General features: G+C 44.2%; 1 protein-coding gene across 4 annotated transcripts in view; it reads left to right on the top strand.

Moving 5' to 3' along the window:
• Positions 1-16,104, top strand: part of KANK1 (KN motif and ankyrin repeat domains 1) — a 132,435-nt gene that overhangs the window by 75,327 nt on the left and 41,004 nt on the right. For 3 of the 4 annotated variants that reach the window (XM_064439609.1, XM_064439608.1, XM_064439610.1), the window contains one exon: positions 5,669-5,785. In XM_064439609.1, coding sequence (XP_064295679.1) covers positions 5,749-5,785 — 37 coding nt within the window. In that variant the 5' untranslated portion in view covers positions 5,669-5,748. Of the gene's footprint in view, positions 1-5,668; positions 5,786-6,406; positions 6,531-16,104 lie in introns of those variants that run through there. The other variant, XM_064439611.1, reaches the window with a different exon arrangement.

The following is a 16,104-nucleotide window of genomic DNA, read 5'->3' on the forward strand; positions in this document are numbered from 1 at the left end:
GAGGGAGTGAAGAAGGCAGGCAGGTAAATTCATGCTGACCGTAGCCATATCTTGTTAATTAACTTGCCTGTTGAAAGGGTTTACAAGTCTTTGTTTGCTCCCATTGTACTGCAGATCCTGCAGAAAAAAAGGCACCATAGTGAGAGGTAGCTTTTTTGGTTGCCCGCTTAAATGCAGTCAAAAATAAATTGCCTGTCATGTTGCATATAGTAAGAATGATCTCTGTTGATGCAGGAGGTGGAATCACAACAGACTGCTGTCTGAGAGAGGCTGCAAGAAACACTGATCCCAGGGAATTTTTACTTTTGCCTTTTAGGGTGGCCTAGGCAAACTAGCCTGTGCTAGTGATCTATTTTGTTCAGTTAGGGAGGCTGAAGCAGCAACTGCTCTTGCATAATTTTGGTTGTGATTTGGATGCAACATTAAAAGGACATATACTCTAGAAAGTATGGGGATGGGTGAATTGCTATGAGATTAAATAACCAAGTGAAATTTAAAATTGTTCACAGTTTACCCCTATCTCAAAGTTGACTTTGTGTCTGACCTGAAAAAATCCTCATATGCCTGCATTCTTTCTTGGTTTTCAATTTTAATTATATAAAAAACAACAAAAAATTATTTCTCCCTCTCAGTTTATTGGCCACCTGTTTTGATAAACATATGGATAGGAAGAACAGAACCACAGTGGGGATAAGATTGAGGTGAAAATATTAGTGAGATACACAGTCATTCTCCCAGGGTAGATATCAACCACAGAGCAACTCCCCACATACTTTCTCTTTGCTGTTGCTGGCTTCAGCCCTTGCTTCATTTAAATTGCACCTGGCACATTTGGTTGAGGATATGAATTTGGTTGCAGGCATTCCTGTTTCCTGTAGAGCCACACAAGTTTGGAAAGTGCTTGCCCCTCTGGCTGAGCAGGAGAAGGGGTTTTCAGTGCCAGTTTCTTCTTGCAACTAGAGAAATTACCATTCATGTGTTTAGATGGGTTTTGCATGGTTCTTCTTTGCAAATGTTATCAGTATCTTGCAGAATGAAACTGGGCAAGTTCTACTGCTGGGCTGATCCACATGTGAGAGGGAAGCGTTGGGCAGAAGTCTTGTTGCACTGATGTATAACAAGAATGGAGCAGTACCAGTTCTTCCTCGAGTGTTGCATCTTGTGGGTTGACTTGCTCTGTCAAACTCCTCTATCCCAGCCCTACTTAATCACTGCTTTGCACTTGCTGGACAGGATTGCAGAGCCCATTTCCCTCGTGGGACTATCGCCTGACTGAATCTGTCTGAACAACTGGGAGCCAGTACTTTGCACGGCTCTGCCCAAGAGTGCTCTCACTTTTAGTGCAGATCTTAAGCAATTGCATCTTAGCATCTCAGCCACACTGTGACTGGTTCAAGATATCTGCAGATCTGGAGCTTGTGTTGACTGGTTGATGTGACCGTTTAGTCTTAACAGTCTGTGCATGCCATGAGAAAAGAAGAAGAGTTATGTGCATATCTACTTAGCCTAAAGCCCTGTTGCCTGGGAAGCCAAGGCCTGTCTTCTTGAACCCCACAAACAAACGCGTGTGCATCAACATTTCCCACATGTGACTGTGGCCCCTGGACAGGAGGACTTTCAGGATTGCTTTTCTGGGTTAAGAGCCGATTTATCTTTCTTGTCTAATTACTGTTTTGCCAACATAGCATTCTACAACCACTCTTGGATCAAACCTCAACTGTTTTCTGTCTTAAAACTGTCTTGCAAACTTCAGACTAAAGTCAGAGCCTGGATTTTCTGTAAGGTCCATGCCTCTTGAGTCCTACGGGTCTGCTGTGTGGATGCCAGAACTGATTATACACCTATACTCAGGTATTTCTGGTGCAGAAATACTATCATAGGTGTAGATGCCCTGACAAGATGCAGCACAAAGGAAGAGCAAGGTTCTTGTCCCTTGAGATTAGGACAGGATTAGGACATAGCCTTTATGTTCTGCCTAAAGAATCACCATTCTGGAAAAACCTGTAAAAGCTGACGTGTTGTGATAGTTTGTAGAAACTGAGGATCATGTGTGTTTAAGGTTTCTGCTTCTGAACCTCTGGGCAGAAAAGAGTTTTAATATCTAATTCAAAACACTTTATAAACAACTGCTTCATTGAGCAATAACACTTCATATAGCTAGTCTCTGCTTGTTTTGCATTTGCCGTAGGGTCTGTAAATCACAGTATTCACAGGCAGGCATGGTGTGAGCATGTAAAAACACATGGGCAGAAAGTTGAAGAGTTGGGAATGGAATACATAAGCTCCTCTACTAATATGCTTTTGTGAACATGCTTTGCTGTAAAGCAGGCTAAGTTTTCCTTTGTGTATTCTAGCTGGCCTTCAAGTGGCATCCTGCATCTTGCCCACACGAGAGACTTCTGTCAAAGTGCAGCTAGCGATTGGGGTGCGTGTAGCTGGGGAATCACATGCAATACCTTTCTAAGAACGGTCCACGTACATGTCAGTGCAATTTCAGAAATTCAGTTCCCCATGCACTGTTGTGGCTCAAAGCAGTATGAATTCCCTTCCTCCATGAGTCTGCTGAGCTAGATCAGATTTTTCCATACTTAAACAGCTGTTTAATAGGCAGGTTGTCAGCTGCAGTTGCATTTAATCTAAAGAAAGAAAAAGGAACCAATTCTTCCACTTCAGTAGCAAATTATGAGACCCTTTGTTTTTCTCCTTTTTTTTCATTTCTCTTATCTGTTGGACTGAATTTGCATCCTAAATATTTTATTAATCCTCATTTAAGCTCAGAAGCATCGTTGTTTTAACTAAAGGTGAGTTTGTTTCTTAATGGAGGTACTTAAGCTTTGAAACCAACAGAAGCATACCCAGAAGGGAGTTTGTACCAGGTCAATTACATCTCTTTAAGCCACAACAAAATGTAGACCTGAGGCCCTCTTTTGGCTTTCAGCAGTGTCTTTATTAACTTTATGTCAGTTCCTACCTCAATTGCATTTGCTTCTCACTACTAGGAAGCTCTCCTCATGCATGACTGTAATGGTGACTAGCTTTTTTTAAAGCTGATAGAATGATGCTTAACAGATTTTACTTTTAAACCCATAACGAGTTTCCAGGCGCACTGCAGCATGTGTTTTAAATTAGGCTTCACTTTTGTGGTTGATCTGCTCTCCTTTGGGACTTCACTGCACCTCAGAGAGGTGAGTCCCCCACAGAGTCCCCTCCCACCGATCTGCCAGTACCCATGCCTGGGTGCATGCTTTCATGTCTCCCTGCGTACAAGCGTTAGTAGTGATGCAGCTGGTGGTGTGAGCCGAGCAAGCTCAGGCAACTAGTTAACAGCCAGCCCTGCAGGATTGCTGAGACAGGACCCTGGAGGACTTTGGCCAGATGGATGCAAATCTTGTGTGAGGTTTCCTGAGCAGCCTCCCTTGACCTTTCTTTGCTTCTAGTGGTATAGGAAGCTGCAGATTGGCAGAACGTGAGTTGCATGATAAAGCAAGGGCTATGTTAGACACTAGGTGTATTTTACTGTGCTTCCTCAGTTAGGTTTACAGTGGTGCAAGACTTCTGCTGCAGCAGTGTAAAATAAACGTATATGGTGAAAGCAGGGAATCACTTCTGTTACAGCGCTACTGAGCAGCACAGCTGTGCTGAACAAATTAGAAGCAGGTGAATTACTTCAGCCCTGTTTACCCTTGGGTGCATTGCTGGTAGAGTCTGAAGTCCAGCTAAATGCAGCCTGCTCTGAGATAGTTGCTGTCCTGAGGAACTTAACACAGAGACAAACGATTTTTTAGTATGCATTTGTTGTGACTCAGTAAAAAATGCCTTTCTTGAACTTAAAGCATAACTCTGTACCCTGATGGCAATGGCAGAGATAGGACTGATGCTTTAATTTCTCCTTTTAAAAGGAAGTAGTCAATATTTTCCTAAAAGCTCACAGATTTCTAGCTTGGGTCCTGGCTGCAACCTCAACCAGCAACATGCTTTTCTATTTTTTTTTTCACCATGCTTCATTGTTTCAGAAATCTGATAATTACTGTCATGCCTGAAATCTTGTGATGGGCCTCTCTGCGTCATGGTCTGTGTTGGATGCCTGCTTTATTTTGTTGTTTGTAGCCTTTTGCTTGCACGGTCTTATTGACAGCTTCCTGTCCTGCCCTCTGTTGAACAAGCGATCATAAATTTAAGAGTGTACAGTAGAACTTGGGGAAGAGGAGTTGCAATGGAAGTCTTTGTGCATTCTTGGAAATTGATGTCAGGATTGTACTAAAAATGAAATGGTTTGTGCTTGTGTTCCTTGAAGGGGAAAGCTGAACTATATTAGCCTGTGTGATGGAGCTCCGTCGGTTTTAAGACACAGCTTCTCTATTAGCCGGTATACCTTTGACTCAGATTCACATGGTGCTTGCACTAACTCTCTTCTGGATTTTATTTTCCTTTGCTAATCTGCTTAGCGGTTAAATACTTCCATGCACGTACAGTCACAGCCAAATCAAATGTAATTGGAAAAATGTGACTAGTTTGTTGAGGAGCTGTCAGCCTAAGTCAGACTGGGGCTGGCGAAATAGGGTGTTCTTCATACACATAAGCTCCACCTATCTGAGTCAACAAAATGAAATGCTGTTTGGATTGTAGAAAACTTGAAGAAGAGCCAAGAGGCGGCATCTCTGCAGCCCCCAACAAGTCAAATCTGTTGCTCTGAGGATGAGGGTTGTGATCAGGCTGACCCCATGGTGGACAGGAAAGGAGGAGCAGGGGCCCTGTTGCAGAGCCAGCAAAGCAGGCTTTGCAGAGCCAGCCAGCAGCCAATGAGCCACAAAACTACTGCTGGTTTTGATTCTGCCCCTCATTTGTCTTCTGCTTGGCAGCCACACGCCCAGGGCGACAGAGCGCTTTTCCCGTACCCGCAGCCTGAGCTTCAGGCAAGCACTGCTCTTGGTTGAATCTGCCACATGTGGGCTGAAAGAAAACCTCACACCCAGAAAACCTGTCACCACTGGGGACAGGTCTTGCAGTCAGCCATGCACTGCCCCAGAACAGGGTTCATGCCAGCTCTGGTTCCCCCAGTCCACAGGCTTCCACGCAGCAGCTGTTGACCACCGGGTTTGTCAGGCGATGGGGATGCACGTGCTTGCTTTGGCTGCCTCTGCAGTGGGGTCCTTCTGCCCTCGCCTCCCTGGGGGACATCAATGCTTAGAAATTGCAACTGGTCCTGCGCTTGTTGGTACAGCTCTTAGGTATATGCTCTTTGCCTAAAAATCTTCTAACGCTGCCTACATAAACCTTTGGGTAGTCTAAAACTTAGGTGCCAGCAAATGTGAGGAAGCTGCTGTGGTACAAGGGAGGCTAGGGACAAACTGCAAAAAAGCTCAGAGTAGACCAAAAAAAACCCACAACCAAGGCCAATTGGAATTCAGCTGGTTACATCCTCACTGAGGACAGATCCAGAGCAGCAGTCCTCCTTGGATATTGTAAGAGCGCTGCAACTCAACTTCAGACTCCAGGACATTGGTGGCATTTGCAATAGCTAGGATGCTGATTAAGAGGAGTGTATTTACTGCTACAGTGAAGTTTGCACCAAAGATGAGACTGTAAGCTTTCAGAAATGCGTACTGCTTAATGTACCTAACTTCTTAAAACTGTACATTTTTAACTGCCTTTTTCTTGTCTGTTTCAGGTTGCATGTCTGGTTGGACTTGATGCATGGCATTTGCATGACACCTAACAGCCTAACTCTGGATGTGTCACTGAGCAAACATGGCCTACGCAGCAAATACTAACAGCAGTGCTACAGGTAACTAATTGGGAACACTTTCCCCCCTTCTGATTTTTTTTTTTTTTAAACTTTTTTCTTAATTTGTGGAAGTAGCAGAAAAGGGGAGTAGCAGCAGCTAAAACTAAATACTGAAAACCCATTTCCTGGTAGATCAGAGCCTGTCTGTTCTTCCCCCCCCCCCCCCCCCCAGTAATATTTTAAATACTTAAAGCATGGAAAATTGTTTGCAAAGATGTAAGGACTGGCGAGGCCTAGGGGTCTGCTGCAAAAAGTTGTGTAGTTGTTATCCTGTGTCTGTAATTAACCTGTGAGATAACCAGCTCTTACACATTGAACCCCCAGCCCTTCCTCGTCACCCTCATGGGTCAGGTTAATTTTTGTTTCTTGCTTCTCAGCAAAACAAAAAAGCATTTCTCAAGCAACATCAAGAGGAAGGAGGTGTTCAGGTCGTTTCACTTTTTCGTTATTTTAAGAAGCTCCTGAGATGTCTATTCTTGTTGGGTGATACTCTTTGAAATAGATTGCTTGGCAAGTTCAAAGGTTGCTGAGGAGGACAGGAGGGGGCAGAGACTGCAGAACGATTGATAACAGCACAGCAGCAGCGTTCCTCCTGTGGTTGTGTCAATATTTTCCTGTTCTCCTGATCACTGCACAAACATAGCTTTAGCCCATTACAGCTCAGGCTGCTACAGTGGGATTATATCGAAAATTTCAAGTGCACGGCAGGAGCTTGTGGGTGCTCTTTCAAGACCTCCTAATGTAGGTATGATGGGGAAATGGATTTATCGGTGAAGGCTGGGGTGGCTGGGAGCACTCTGAATATCCTGGGAAGGAACATTAAATATCTTTTCTGTTATGCATGTAAACAGAAATTTCAGCTTTTTTTTCCCCCCCAAGGCTCATGCACTCATGTTCAAATGCTACTTGCTAGATCATGACACACACGTATTAAGAATTGGCTTATCTGGTGGATTTTAGCACCAACCTGCTCTGAAAGTATGTGCTGGTATGGAAACAAATCCTGAATTACTCACTGTGCTCACGGTAGAATTGTTCTAATTAGTGCAAGGGATTAAAGCGTTTTGTGTGTAGGAAATTAGAAATATGGAGTGTCATTATCTGCAATTTATGCAAAAGAAGTCTTTCTTTAAAGGCTAATGGAAGTTACATAAAAACATTGGAGTTGCTTTTATCTGTTAATGATTTAAGACTACACTTACCAATGTTGTTAAATCCTGAGACTGCTGAAGAATATCCCACCCCCCCCATTTTTATACAATTAAAAGTATATTCTCTAAGACACTATATCCCTTTGTAACTTTTTGTAATACTTTTGAGAAGGCAAACCTCAAAATCTCTGCTGTGTGACTTAACTGTCGCTGTTTACTGCCTAAACCCCCCATGTAACTTGACTTTTTTGGTAATACACTCTTAACTTAAGTCATGCAGAACAATTCCCTCTGCTTACAAGGAAAGAAAAATTATGCATAGACTGTTACTGATTGATTTACAAATTTTCTGCCCTCCTTGTGGTAAAATTGTCTATTGGAAAAGTTGATAAGCTGACACGTGAGTCTGAAAGAAGCTAAATGCTTTTACTGGGGATGTGTTAATGCAAGGTGTTTTGGTTTCAAGATTGTTATGCAAACAAGGCTTCTTGCAGGGTAGAAGCTGTTTGCTCCCTTATTCGAAAGACGCTGTAATGAATTGCAAGTATTTAATTCGAAACTAAATTGGACAACATTTTGCAGAGACTGTCAGGACTTGTTGGCTTTGCAAACCCTTGAGGCTGGTGTTCTAACACGCAGCCATGCACGCCGGTGTCTCTGAATCCTCAGCAGTTCATAATGGACAGGGTATTGGGCGGCAAATACCTGTGAGTCGTTATCCTGTCGTGCTGCCGGGGAGAGAACGTCTTTGGATGAGCAGGAGCTGATATGGGCGTTGGAGGTATTGAAGCAAGTTTCTTAATTGCATGGAGCTCTAAGAGTGGAAAGACAAACTTCAGGGGCGGTGTTTTCTGCACCCTCTGAATCAATCAGCAACAGGAAAAAGAACTAGAAAGACTTGTTGTGGACTGCTAAGCTGTATTTATGTTACTTGAATATTTTGGCAAGTTTGACCACATGTTCAGCTGCATTCAACTACGAGGTGACTAAGGAGCAGTGGTTTGCTTTGGTTAACTCGAGAATGTGAGTACTTGCACTGATAAATGGTTATGCCTGTATGCCATTTCGGTTAATTTTTTCAGTATCCAAGCCTGCATGGACTACTACTGCTGCAGATAAAATCTGTAGAGGAATGCTTGAATTTGGAACTTGTTTCCAGGAAAGGATCAAGCTATTTTGCATTTCTAAAGATATTTTTTTTTTTTTAAAGGATGCTTATTGGAAGTACATTTGCTGTAAATTTTTCAGTGAGTGTGTATGTGAGATAAGCTACAAGGCAAGGGATGACTTTATCATGAAACCACCTATCATAAATTTATCTGCTTCTTGCATATCTTGGTAAAGATGTGAACTTCAAATGTGGTGAGTAAGTAACAGAGGCCGTAATTTAGACTTCAGTACTGTTTGTCTATTTTTGTTTGCTGCTGACTTAAAGTTATCACTCTGTTCCCGGTTTCATTGCGCAGAGGTCTTGTAGTGAACTCTGTTTCTGTGAGATGCAAGCATATTTGCTCATGTTTACACATTTTGGAAGTTGCTTTAGAGACTTGGTACTGATTTTTGACTAGGCTCTGTCAAAGTTGTGCCATCTGGTCAGAAAATAGCTGAAGTCTCTTTAATACTAGTAATAGATAAATTGGTGCTTGCAGAAAAAGTTGCTGTATTTTGTCCGCTGGGTGCTGGGTAGTCATAACTGCCTGCTGCTTCGAGTCTGTTCTGGTGCCATGTGAGCTGACTGCTTAGTCGGCTAATAAGCTCAGCAGGGTTAAGGAGTGCAGTGGAGGTCCGGAACGTGTCATGCACTTGTCCAAGGAGCTGCAGCAGGAGCTGGGAAATACCCTGTGTCTGTCAGGAGCTACTGGGACTTGTTTTGGTGCGTGATAAAAATTAATTTCTCTTTGCATGGTACAAGGAAAAAAAACCCGAGGTGATTATTTCTCAAAATAGTATTAGTGTCGTCATTAACTGCTGGGTGAAACTTCCAGTAATTGTTACCTTCTGTGCTTGCTAGGACTGATGCACAAATCATCTATTTCATGAGGCTCTGCAAACATTGCTGTAGTGGTATCTGTGGAAAGGTCCTCCAGTCAGCTACAAAAAGCACAGTGCACAACAGCCTGAAACTTACTGGGCACTTTGGAAATACTTCTGGCTAGATTTTCATTCCTTTCACTAATTCCTAATTAGCTGAAGCTTTGTTTTCAAAATACATGTTCTGAAAGGCACTGAATAGTGTGAAATTCCAGTCCACTTCCATTTATTCCAATGTAGAAAACAAGACAGCAGCAAAACAAACCTAAGAGACTGATTTAAAAAGAGAAAGCATTAAAAAACGTATTTGTTTCTAACCGTAATGAAACCGTCTATTTGACTTCCCTAAGCACCTTATGCTCTGTATCCAGAGACCACAGAGTTGTCAGTCACCTCTTTAATAGGGACATAAAAAAGTGTTTTAACAGAAGAAAAGCTTTCCAGTTTTTCTGAGTAGGACAGGCTGCAGGGGTCAGTATAGCGAGGCTGTTGCAGAAACCCTTCCTTTCCTCTGCTGTGAAGCAAATGCATATGGTTTTCTGTACATGGTGCCTGAGATTTCCCTGATCCTTTCTCTTTTCTCCCTTCTGTCTGCACCTTCCCCGTCATTCGTGCTTAAGGGTATGTGTTTCCATGCCCTCCCATCCCACATTTAACATGCTTCTACTTAGAGGAGTACTACATCTTACATGGATTAATTTGAAATATTTCCCTGTGTGTTTTTACTCAGCTATATGCTTTACCTCCTTCAGATTCCTACACAGTTCTTCAAGCAGTGGCACTGCAGCAACTCACCAACATTTTTACTGTTGGTCTCTTTGCACCTGTAAAGCAAGGAACTGTAGCTGTATTAGCCAGGGCGCAGGCATCAAGTGTCTTCGCTCCTCGTTTACTCGTTTCGCTTTCAGCCTCTTGGGGATGGGGAGATGTCACCCCCGGAAGACCTGGGCGTCCACCTCTGCTCTGGAGAGTGCACCAGGGGCTGCGGACTGAGGGCGGTTTGGTGGCTGATACAAACCGTGTTGGAGCACTGGTTCTCCTGCAGCAGCCTGGTGTCCCTCTGGTTATTTTATGTACGCATAGTTACTCTGTGGCACCCCATGGGCCTCTGGGTAGATTTTCTTTGTATCTGACCAGTTCTCTTGACTCCTAAGTGAAGTTATAACTAGGCACCAGTTAATCAGAGAATGAGGCCATTACAAGAGGCTGTTGCCTGAATTAGTGTTGTTTGATATTAACATCAGCGTGACTCGAAGACCAAATGTTTAATAAATCTGTTTTCCATCTGCTGTTATATAAATGCTTAAGCAACTGTTGTATCATGAAAACCCCTGTTGACTTATTAACCCTTTTTATTGAAGCAAATAAATAGAACACACATTTGCTTAGATCAAATGTTTTTATCATAAACATCCTCTGCATTGACTTGTGACAACTCTTACCAAACATCTGTAGACACACTTTCCTTTCAGTTATTGGTTTATTTGACCTAGAGTCTCTCTTAGGATTTGATTTTTCCTGACGCATATCATCTTAGGCAATCTGTGTGGAGTTCTGTATGATTTCCAGCCTAAGGATCTGAAGCGTAGTCTCAGAAGAAAGTGCTATGCACCAGAACATTACCGCCGTTACTAATTTTAGCAGAATAGCCACCAGTTTTTATTACAGACCCTCAGTCAATAAATGGGAACTTACAGACATGAAGAAGTTAGCAATTGGAAGTGTTTGATTGCTAGGTAGTAGTCAGTCCAAGAGAGCCTTTAGTCCTCAGTATTGCCGGCGCCTGCCACAAGAGCCCAGCTCTCCGCTGCTTTCATGCAGGGTAGGTGTCACCGAGGTATCACTGCGGTGCTACTGACATCCCGAGCTCTGAGCTTAGCAGCCTTAAATGCACTGAGTTTGCTTAGCTTCGCAGATGCAGATGACCAGGGTTCAGGTGAGTTTGTATTTTTATCAAATCAGCTGTGCAAGCAACGGTAATTTGGTTGAGTCAGGGCTGTGGGATGAGAGGCTATTTAAGCCTGGGCTTGCTCCCTGACCATTCTCCCTGCTCCAGGCCTGCATCCGATAACCATCAGAGTTAATGGGGACAGGTGTACACCGAAGGTGTGCTTTGGCAGCTTGTGGGAGGCTCTTGCCATCAGGAGAGCTGCTGAATTGCCATGTAGTCTTGTGCTTTCTGGATGGGCATACAGCATGCAGGGCTGTCACTGGGATCCTACTCCTGCCTCACCCACTAGTGATCTAGTGAGTCACTCTGGTGGTGCCCGGTATTTAAAAACAAGCTAGGGTGGGACCCTGAAATCTGTGGGGTGAAGGGTGAGTGAGCCTCCAGTGATTTCACATCAGCTCTATCAGGTGTATTAAAATTTCCATCAGTATGCTGTAGTACACTCACTGATGCCAGATCTGCCTTAAGGACAGATGGCTGGAGATGGAGCACATGATCTCACAGCCAATGCCAACCTTCTGCTTGAATTAATACTAGTTTCTGCAATTGCTAGTTGAAAGCTGTAATCCAAGGGTGCATTTGCCGCTGCAACAGAAAGCTTGAAAACATTAACTTGCATTTGCCCAACCTGGCGGCCTTTATCAGACAGCAGAGCATCAGGGATCATGCATCTTCTTTTGCATAGGACTTATTGCCTGAAGAATGCCCTTCAGGCCTGATTTTGGAATATGCTTGAAAAGGATGGGGCAGGAAGGAGTTAGAAAGGACGTAGTAAATACAGTGTCATTAGGAGCTGAGGACATAGCAGTCTGGCCAGATAGCCCAGACCTTAGAAATAGAAATTGGATGTGGTGGGAAGCAGTGGCCCAAGACACAAAGCCATATAAGATGCAGATGCTTTGCAGAAGGACAAAGCTCCATGAGAAATGGAACAGATTTAATTGGTCTGTCTTTTGTTCAAAGATTACTGCAGTTGTGTCTTGTTCTGGGTTATCTTTTGCAGCTGCCCGGAAGCTTCTTACATCTCACCTAGAGAAAGGACTTTGTTCATTCCTCTCTGAGGCAGGATTGCTCATGGAGTAATGCACAATTTCCTTGTCTGACTTGTTGAGATGCATCTGCATGGGCAGCACCTGGACCTTCTGATGTGGCCTTCTGCTGCTCCCTGTGGAGCAGGGATATAAATACATGCCCTCTATACCCTTGGAGGCAGCTAAGGGTCTTGATCTGGTGTTTTAAAGCCAATAATGCTGTAGGGACTAAACAGGCATGCCTTGCTGTTTATGGTATCTTGCAACCTCACTGAACTGATGGCGATTGACAGTGATAAAAGCCCTTAGGGCTTGTCATGAAAGTCACCGCTTTGCACTGGTCTGGTGGCAGTCAGGTAAGAGGTGGCTGTGTGGAGGAGCAGCCTGTGGAGCTAGGTGAGGGGCAAGCACCAGTAGCAGGGCAGGCATGTGTCACAGGAAAAACACTTAAGAATTTACTTTTTCCAGACTTGAAAAGTCGTTCTCTCTGCATCTTCTTCCTTCCCTCCACTTGCAAGATACACAACTCAGCAAATCTTCCTGTAGCCATTGAACACGAGTGTATTTTTCCCCAAAACTATTCTACACTATTCCTCACTCCCTTCCCAGATTCTCCTGCAGAAAACAGTTTATGAATACTGCATATGACTCTCCTCCCTGTGGGATGGGAGGGGATTTTGTTGCCTGTGAAAGGATACAGGCCCCCAGGAAAATGGCGTGGATGGAAACAGCCTGATTACAGCTGGTTGTCTTCTGTTGGTGAACACTACATGCCTGCATTTAGACATGTTCCTTGTAGAAGGGTTGCTGCTGGAGCAGAAGTCCTTGGGAAGCATCTTGTAATGGCCACCTCTCTCCTCCCCTTTTTCCATGCCATTTGTAAGGCTTTGGATTAGAGATGACATAAGGGCAGCTCTTCCCGTATCATGTTTTCGCAGCAGTTTCAGGGGCTGAGGGAGCGCTTGGGCTGCCCACATTGGCATTGCTGCTGTATCTCCATTTCCTTCCTCTGGAAACACGACTCCCCTTGATGGCAGAGTACGGGTTCCTGCCAGGATGTCCCCGTGTGACCAGCTTCGGGACAGAAGTGTGCTTGTGGCCATCCTCCCCTTTCTTTCTCCCATTCCCTCCTCTGATTTCATCCAGAAATCACACGTACCATATTGGCTGAAAACAATGGTTGACATCTGCTGTGGGATGCATGTTGCAGCTTGCAGTGTCTAGGGGTTAGCAGATCAACCGAGTCAAAATAGGGCTCTCCCCCTACCCAGTCTAACTCCTTAAAACTCTTCATAGCATATACTTGCTCTGCATCAGGTACAGTCTCCTGAGATTTTTTTCTTCACCTGACTCTTCACACAGACTTTGACAAAACTAAGTGCTCGTACACTCAGAGAGGTAGGTGAGAGAGAGATCCCATCATATTCTTCCATGCTTTTGGTCCATCATTCCCCACTTGCAAAGCCTTCTTCCCTGTAGAAGTAGGTAATGTGACACTTACCCCCTCTCACAGCCCATCCCTTCTTGCTCAGTTTCTCCTCCCTGGTTATCTCACACTGTAATGAGTGTTTTACACAATTGTCTTCTTTTTTGTTAATATATTCCTGTATGTTTTTTCTTCATAACGATATGTTGCTTTCCTTCAACATAGAGGACCTGTCTGTGATATTTCTGTATTGCCCTTCACTGTTTGTTTGAAAGTAGGAGAGGGAGGGATGGAGGGAGGGGGTGGAAACTGTTTTTAGTAGTTGGGTTTGAAAGTTTTGCCAGATTAGGGTGCGGATCAAATTAACTGATAATTGGGAACAGATTGTTCTCCCTATGTAAACCAGACATCACTGTTTTGGAGTAGCCTCTTATTGCTGAGGGGCATGTGTGTTGATGTACTAGCCCCTTCCCTACCCACTCTTCACACAACCAGCCCCTCCGCCTGGAGCACTGTCGTATGGGTTGTGGAAGATCTAATCATAAAAAGAAAACACTTGTGCAATTTAGCTGCTGTTACTGGAATTTCAGGTCTAATCCTAGCAAACAGGTCAAGTTTTAACACTTCATGCACACTGCATGATAAATCTAAAGTGTGCAGCTTTGCAAAGAAGTACAGTGCAAGAAAATACAATAAAATGCATGGTTGTGGTTGAAAAGTGGACTGACATTTGCATACGATAGAAGCACAAAGACAAAATCAGAGCAGCCATGTTTTAAGGGATTACGAGGATCAACAGTGTTTTTTCACTTCAAGAAGTCCATGGCTAAGACCTCTCTCCCCCTCTTCCCCCCCCCTCCAGCAGAAATTGTGAATCTTAAATTTCAGATAAGTTTTTCCGTACCTTAAGTTAAAAGGTTTTAAAAAAGCCATGTATTTTAGAGTCACTCTTTTCTGCTCCTGTCCTCTGTTTTTTTTATGTGGAGGCAGATGGCTGTTACATAGGTTTTAAGCTTGCCAGTACTTGCATGTGCTCACAAGGCTGTGCATCCACTGCATGCCCTTCACCATTCTCCCTTGCCATCATTAGTTACAGTCCTGTTCCCTTCCTCTGCTCTCAGACAGCATGTGTCCCATCCAGGATGCTTGTCCTTTCCTTTTGTTCCCTGATACTCCTCTTGGCCCCTTTCTCCGGTGTTGCTCTCCAGCTCTCCCCAAGGACACGCAGGGACTTCTCCCCAGGTGCAGTCCCTGGGGAGTGCAGCCTGTGCCTCCCCCCGATATCCAGCCCTCCCTGCCTCCCCACCCCACACGCCTTTAATGCTCAGAGGCTTCCTTACAACCCATCTTCAGTGCTGTGGAGAATGCACTGTTAATGATTCTGGGAAAATTACTTCCCTCTCCCTTTGCAGAGAAAAGTTGTAAGGCTACAACTCTACAAGCATGTGCGTGGCTCAGGCAGACTATCTTAGCCAGTATTCTTGTAGGACAAGACACCAGGTACAGCCAAGACTGCAGCAGCAGGAGAGACATCTGTGAAACTGAGTGTAGCATCTCCTGCTCCACTGCAGCTTTACTGCCCTTCTTCAATCCTGCTCCTGCATGATGTACTGCACGCACTCTTTATCAGTTACACGGCACATTAATAATGGACATGTGTAGTCTTGCCCATGGGTCCCATTAGTTATGCATGGCACTTGGTTTTTTCCCCAGTTTGTGTGGCACTTCTCCTTGCCTTAGCCTTTTGCATAATCAGTGTGTTACTGTGGGTAGAAGTAAAATATTTCTGGATTAGTAATTGTTACTAGAAATCCATGGTGTTTGACTGCAGTCTAGGTCCAAGTGGGAAAGAGATGCCTAAAACCGTAGCCTGTACAGTCTCCCTGGCAAAGCCATGAGTTCCCTCCTGCACCCCCTGCCTCTGCTCAGCTGGGGAAGTGGGGGGTGATGACTGAAGAACACGGGATGCCTTCCATGCTGGCAGGATCCACCCACCTGACCCCAAATGACTTGAGCCTGCTTTTTTCAAATGCACTAGGAGACAGTTGCTAGGCTGAGACCTCCACTTGAGTTCCCACATGGCAGAAGTTCACTTTGCATCCTTGTCTGTGGCATAAGAAGCCTGTACATGTATTTCCAGATTTTTCTTTTACAGCCGTGGCTTTTTGCTTTCTGTTCATGTTCAGTGTCATTCACTTTTTGTCTCTGCAAAATGGGAAAGCAAAGTTGACCCGTAAAGCCCTGCTGGAAGCTGCAAGCTCTAGTTGCTAGCTCATGCAGTTCTAATGTCTGAATAGAAACAAGCAAGTATGCCTGACCATCTGTACAAAAAAAAACAAGGAAAAAAAATACTTCACCAAATCTGAAGGCTTGAAAGGTCTACTCACTCCCACAAGACTTCTCTCCATAAGCTTTTCCAAGCAGTCATGTTGGAAGAACAGTAGAGATCATGACTTGCCTCATGGCACACAAAATACCAAGTAGTTGAAGTTCATTGTCTGTGAAGCTGAACCAGGTGGACAGTTAGTGATGATATGGGGTGCATTTTTCAGTTGCATCCTCTCTGTGGGTAGATGCTAACCAGTGATGGACTTAACCATAGCATGCTAAGTCTCTCATGTGGAGGTTTTGAGTGTTATGTAGTCATTGGGTCAGCTTAATCATCCATAACTGTATCTCCAGGCTCTTGACCAGTAGATCTCCTTACTGCACTACCACATCAGCTGCAG

The sequence above is a fragment of the Phalacrocorax carbo genome, chromosome Z (assembly GCF_963921805.1).
Source record: "Phalacrocorax carbo chromosome Z, bPhaCar2.1, whole genome shotgun sequence".
Lineage (NCBI taxonomy): Eukaryota > Metazoa > Chordata > Aves > Suliformes > Phalacrocoracidae > Phalacrocorax > Phalacrocorax carbo.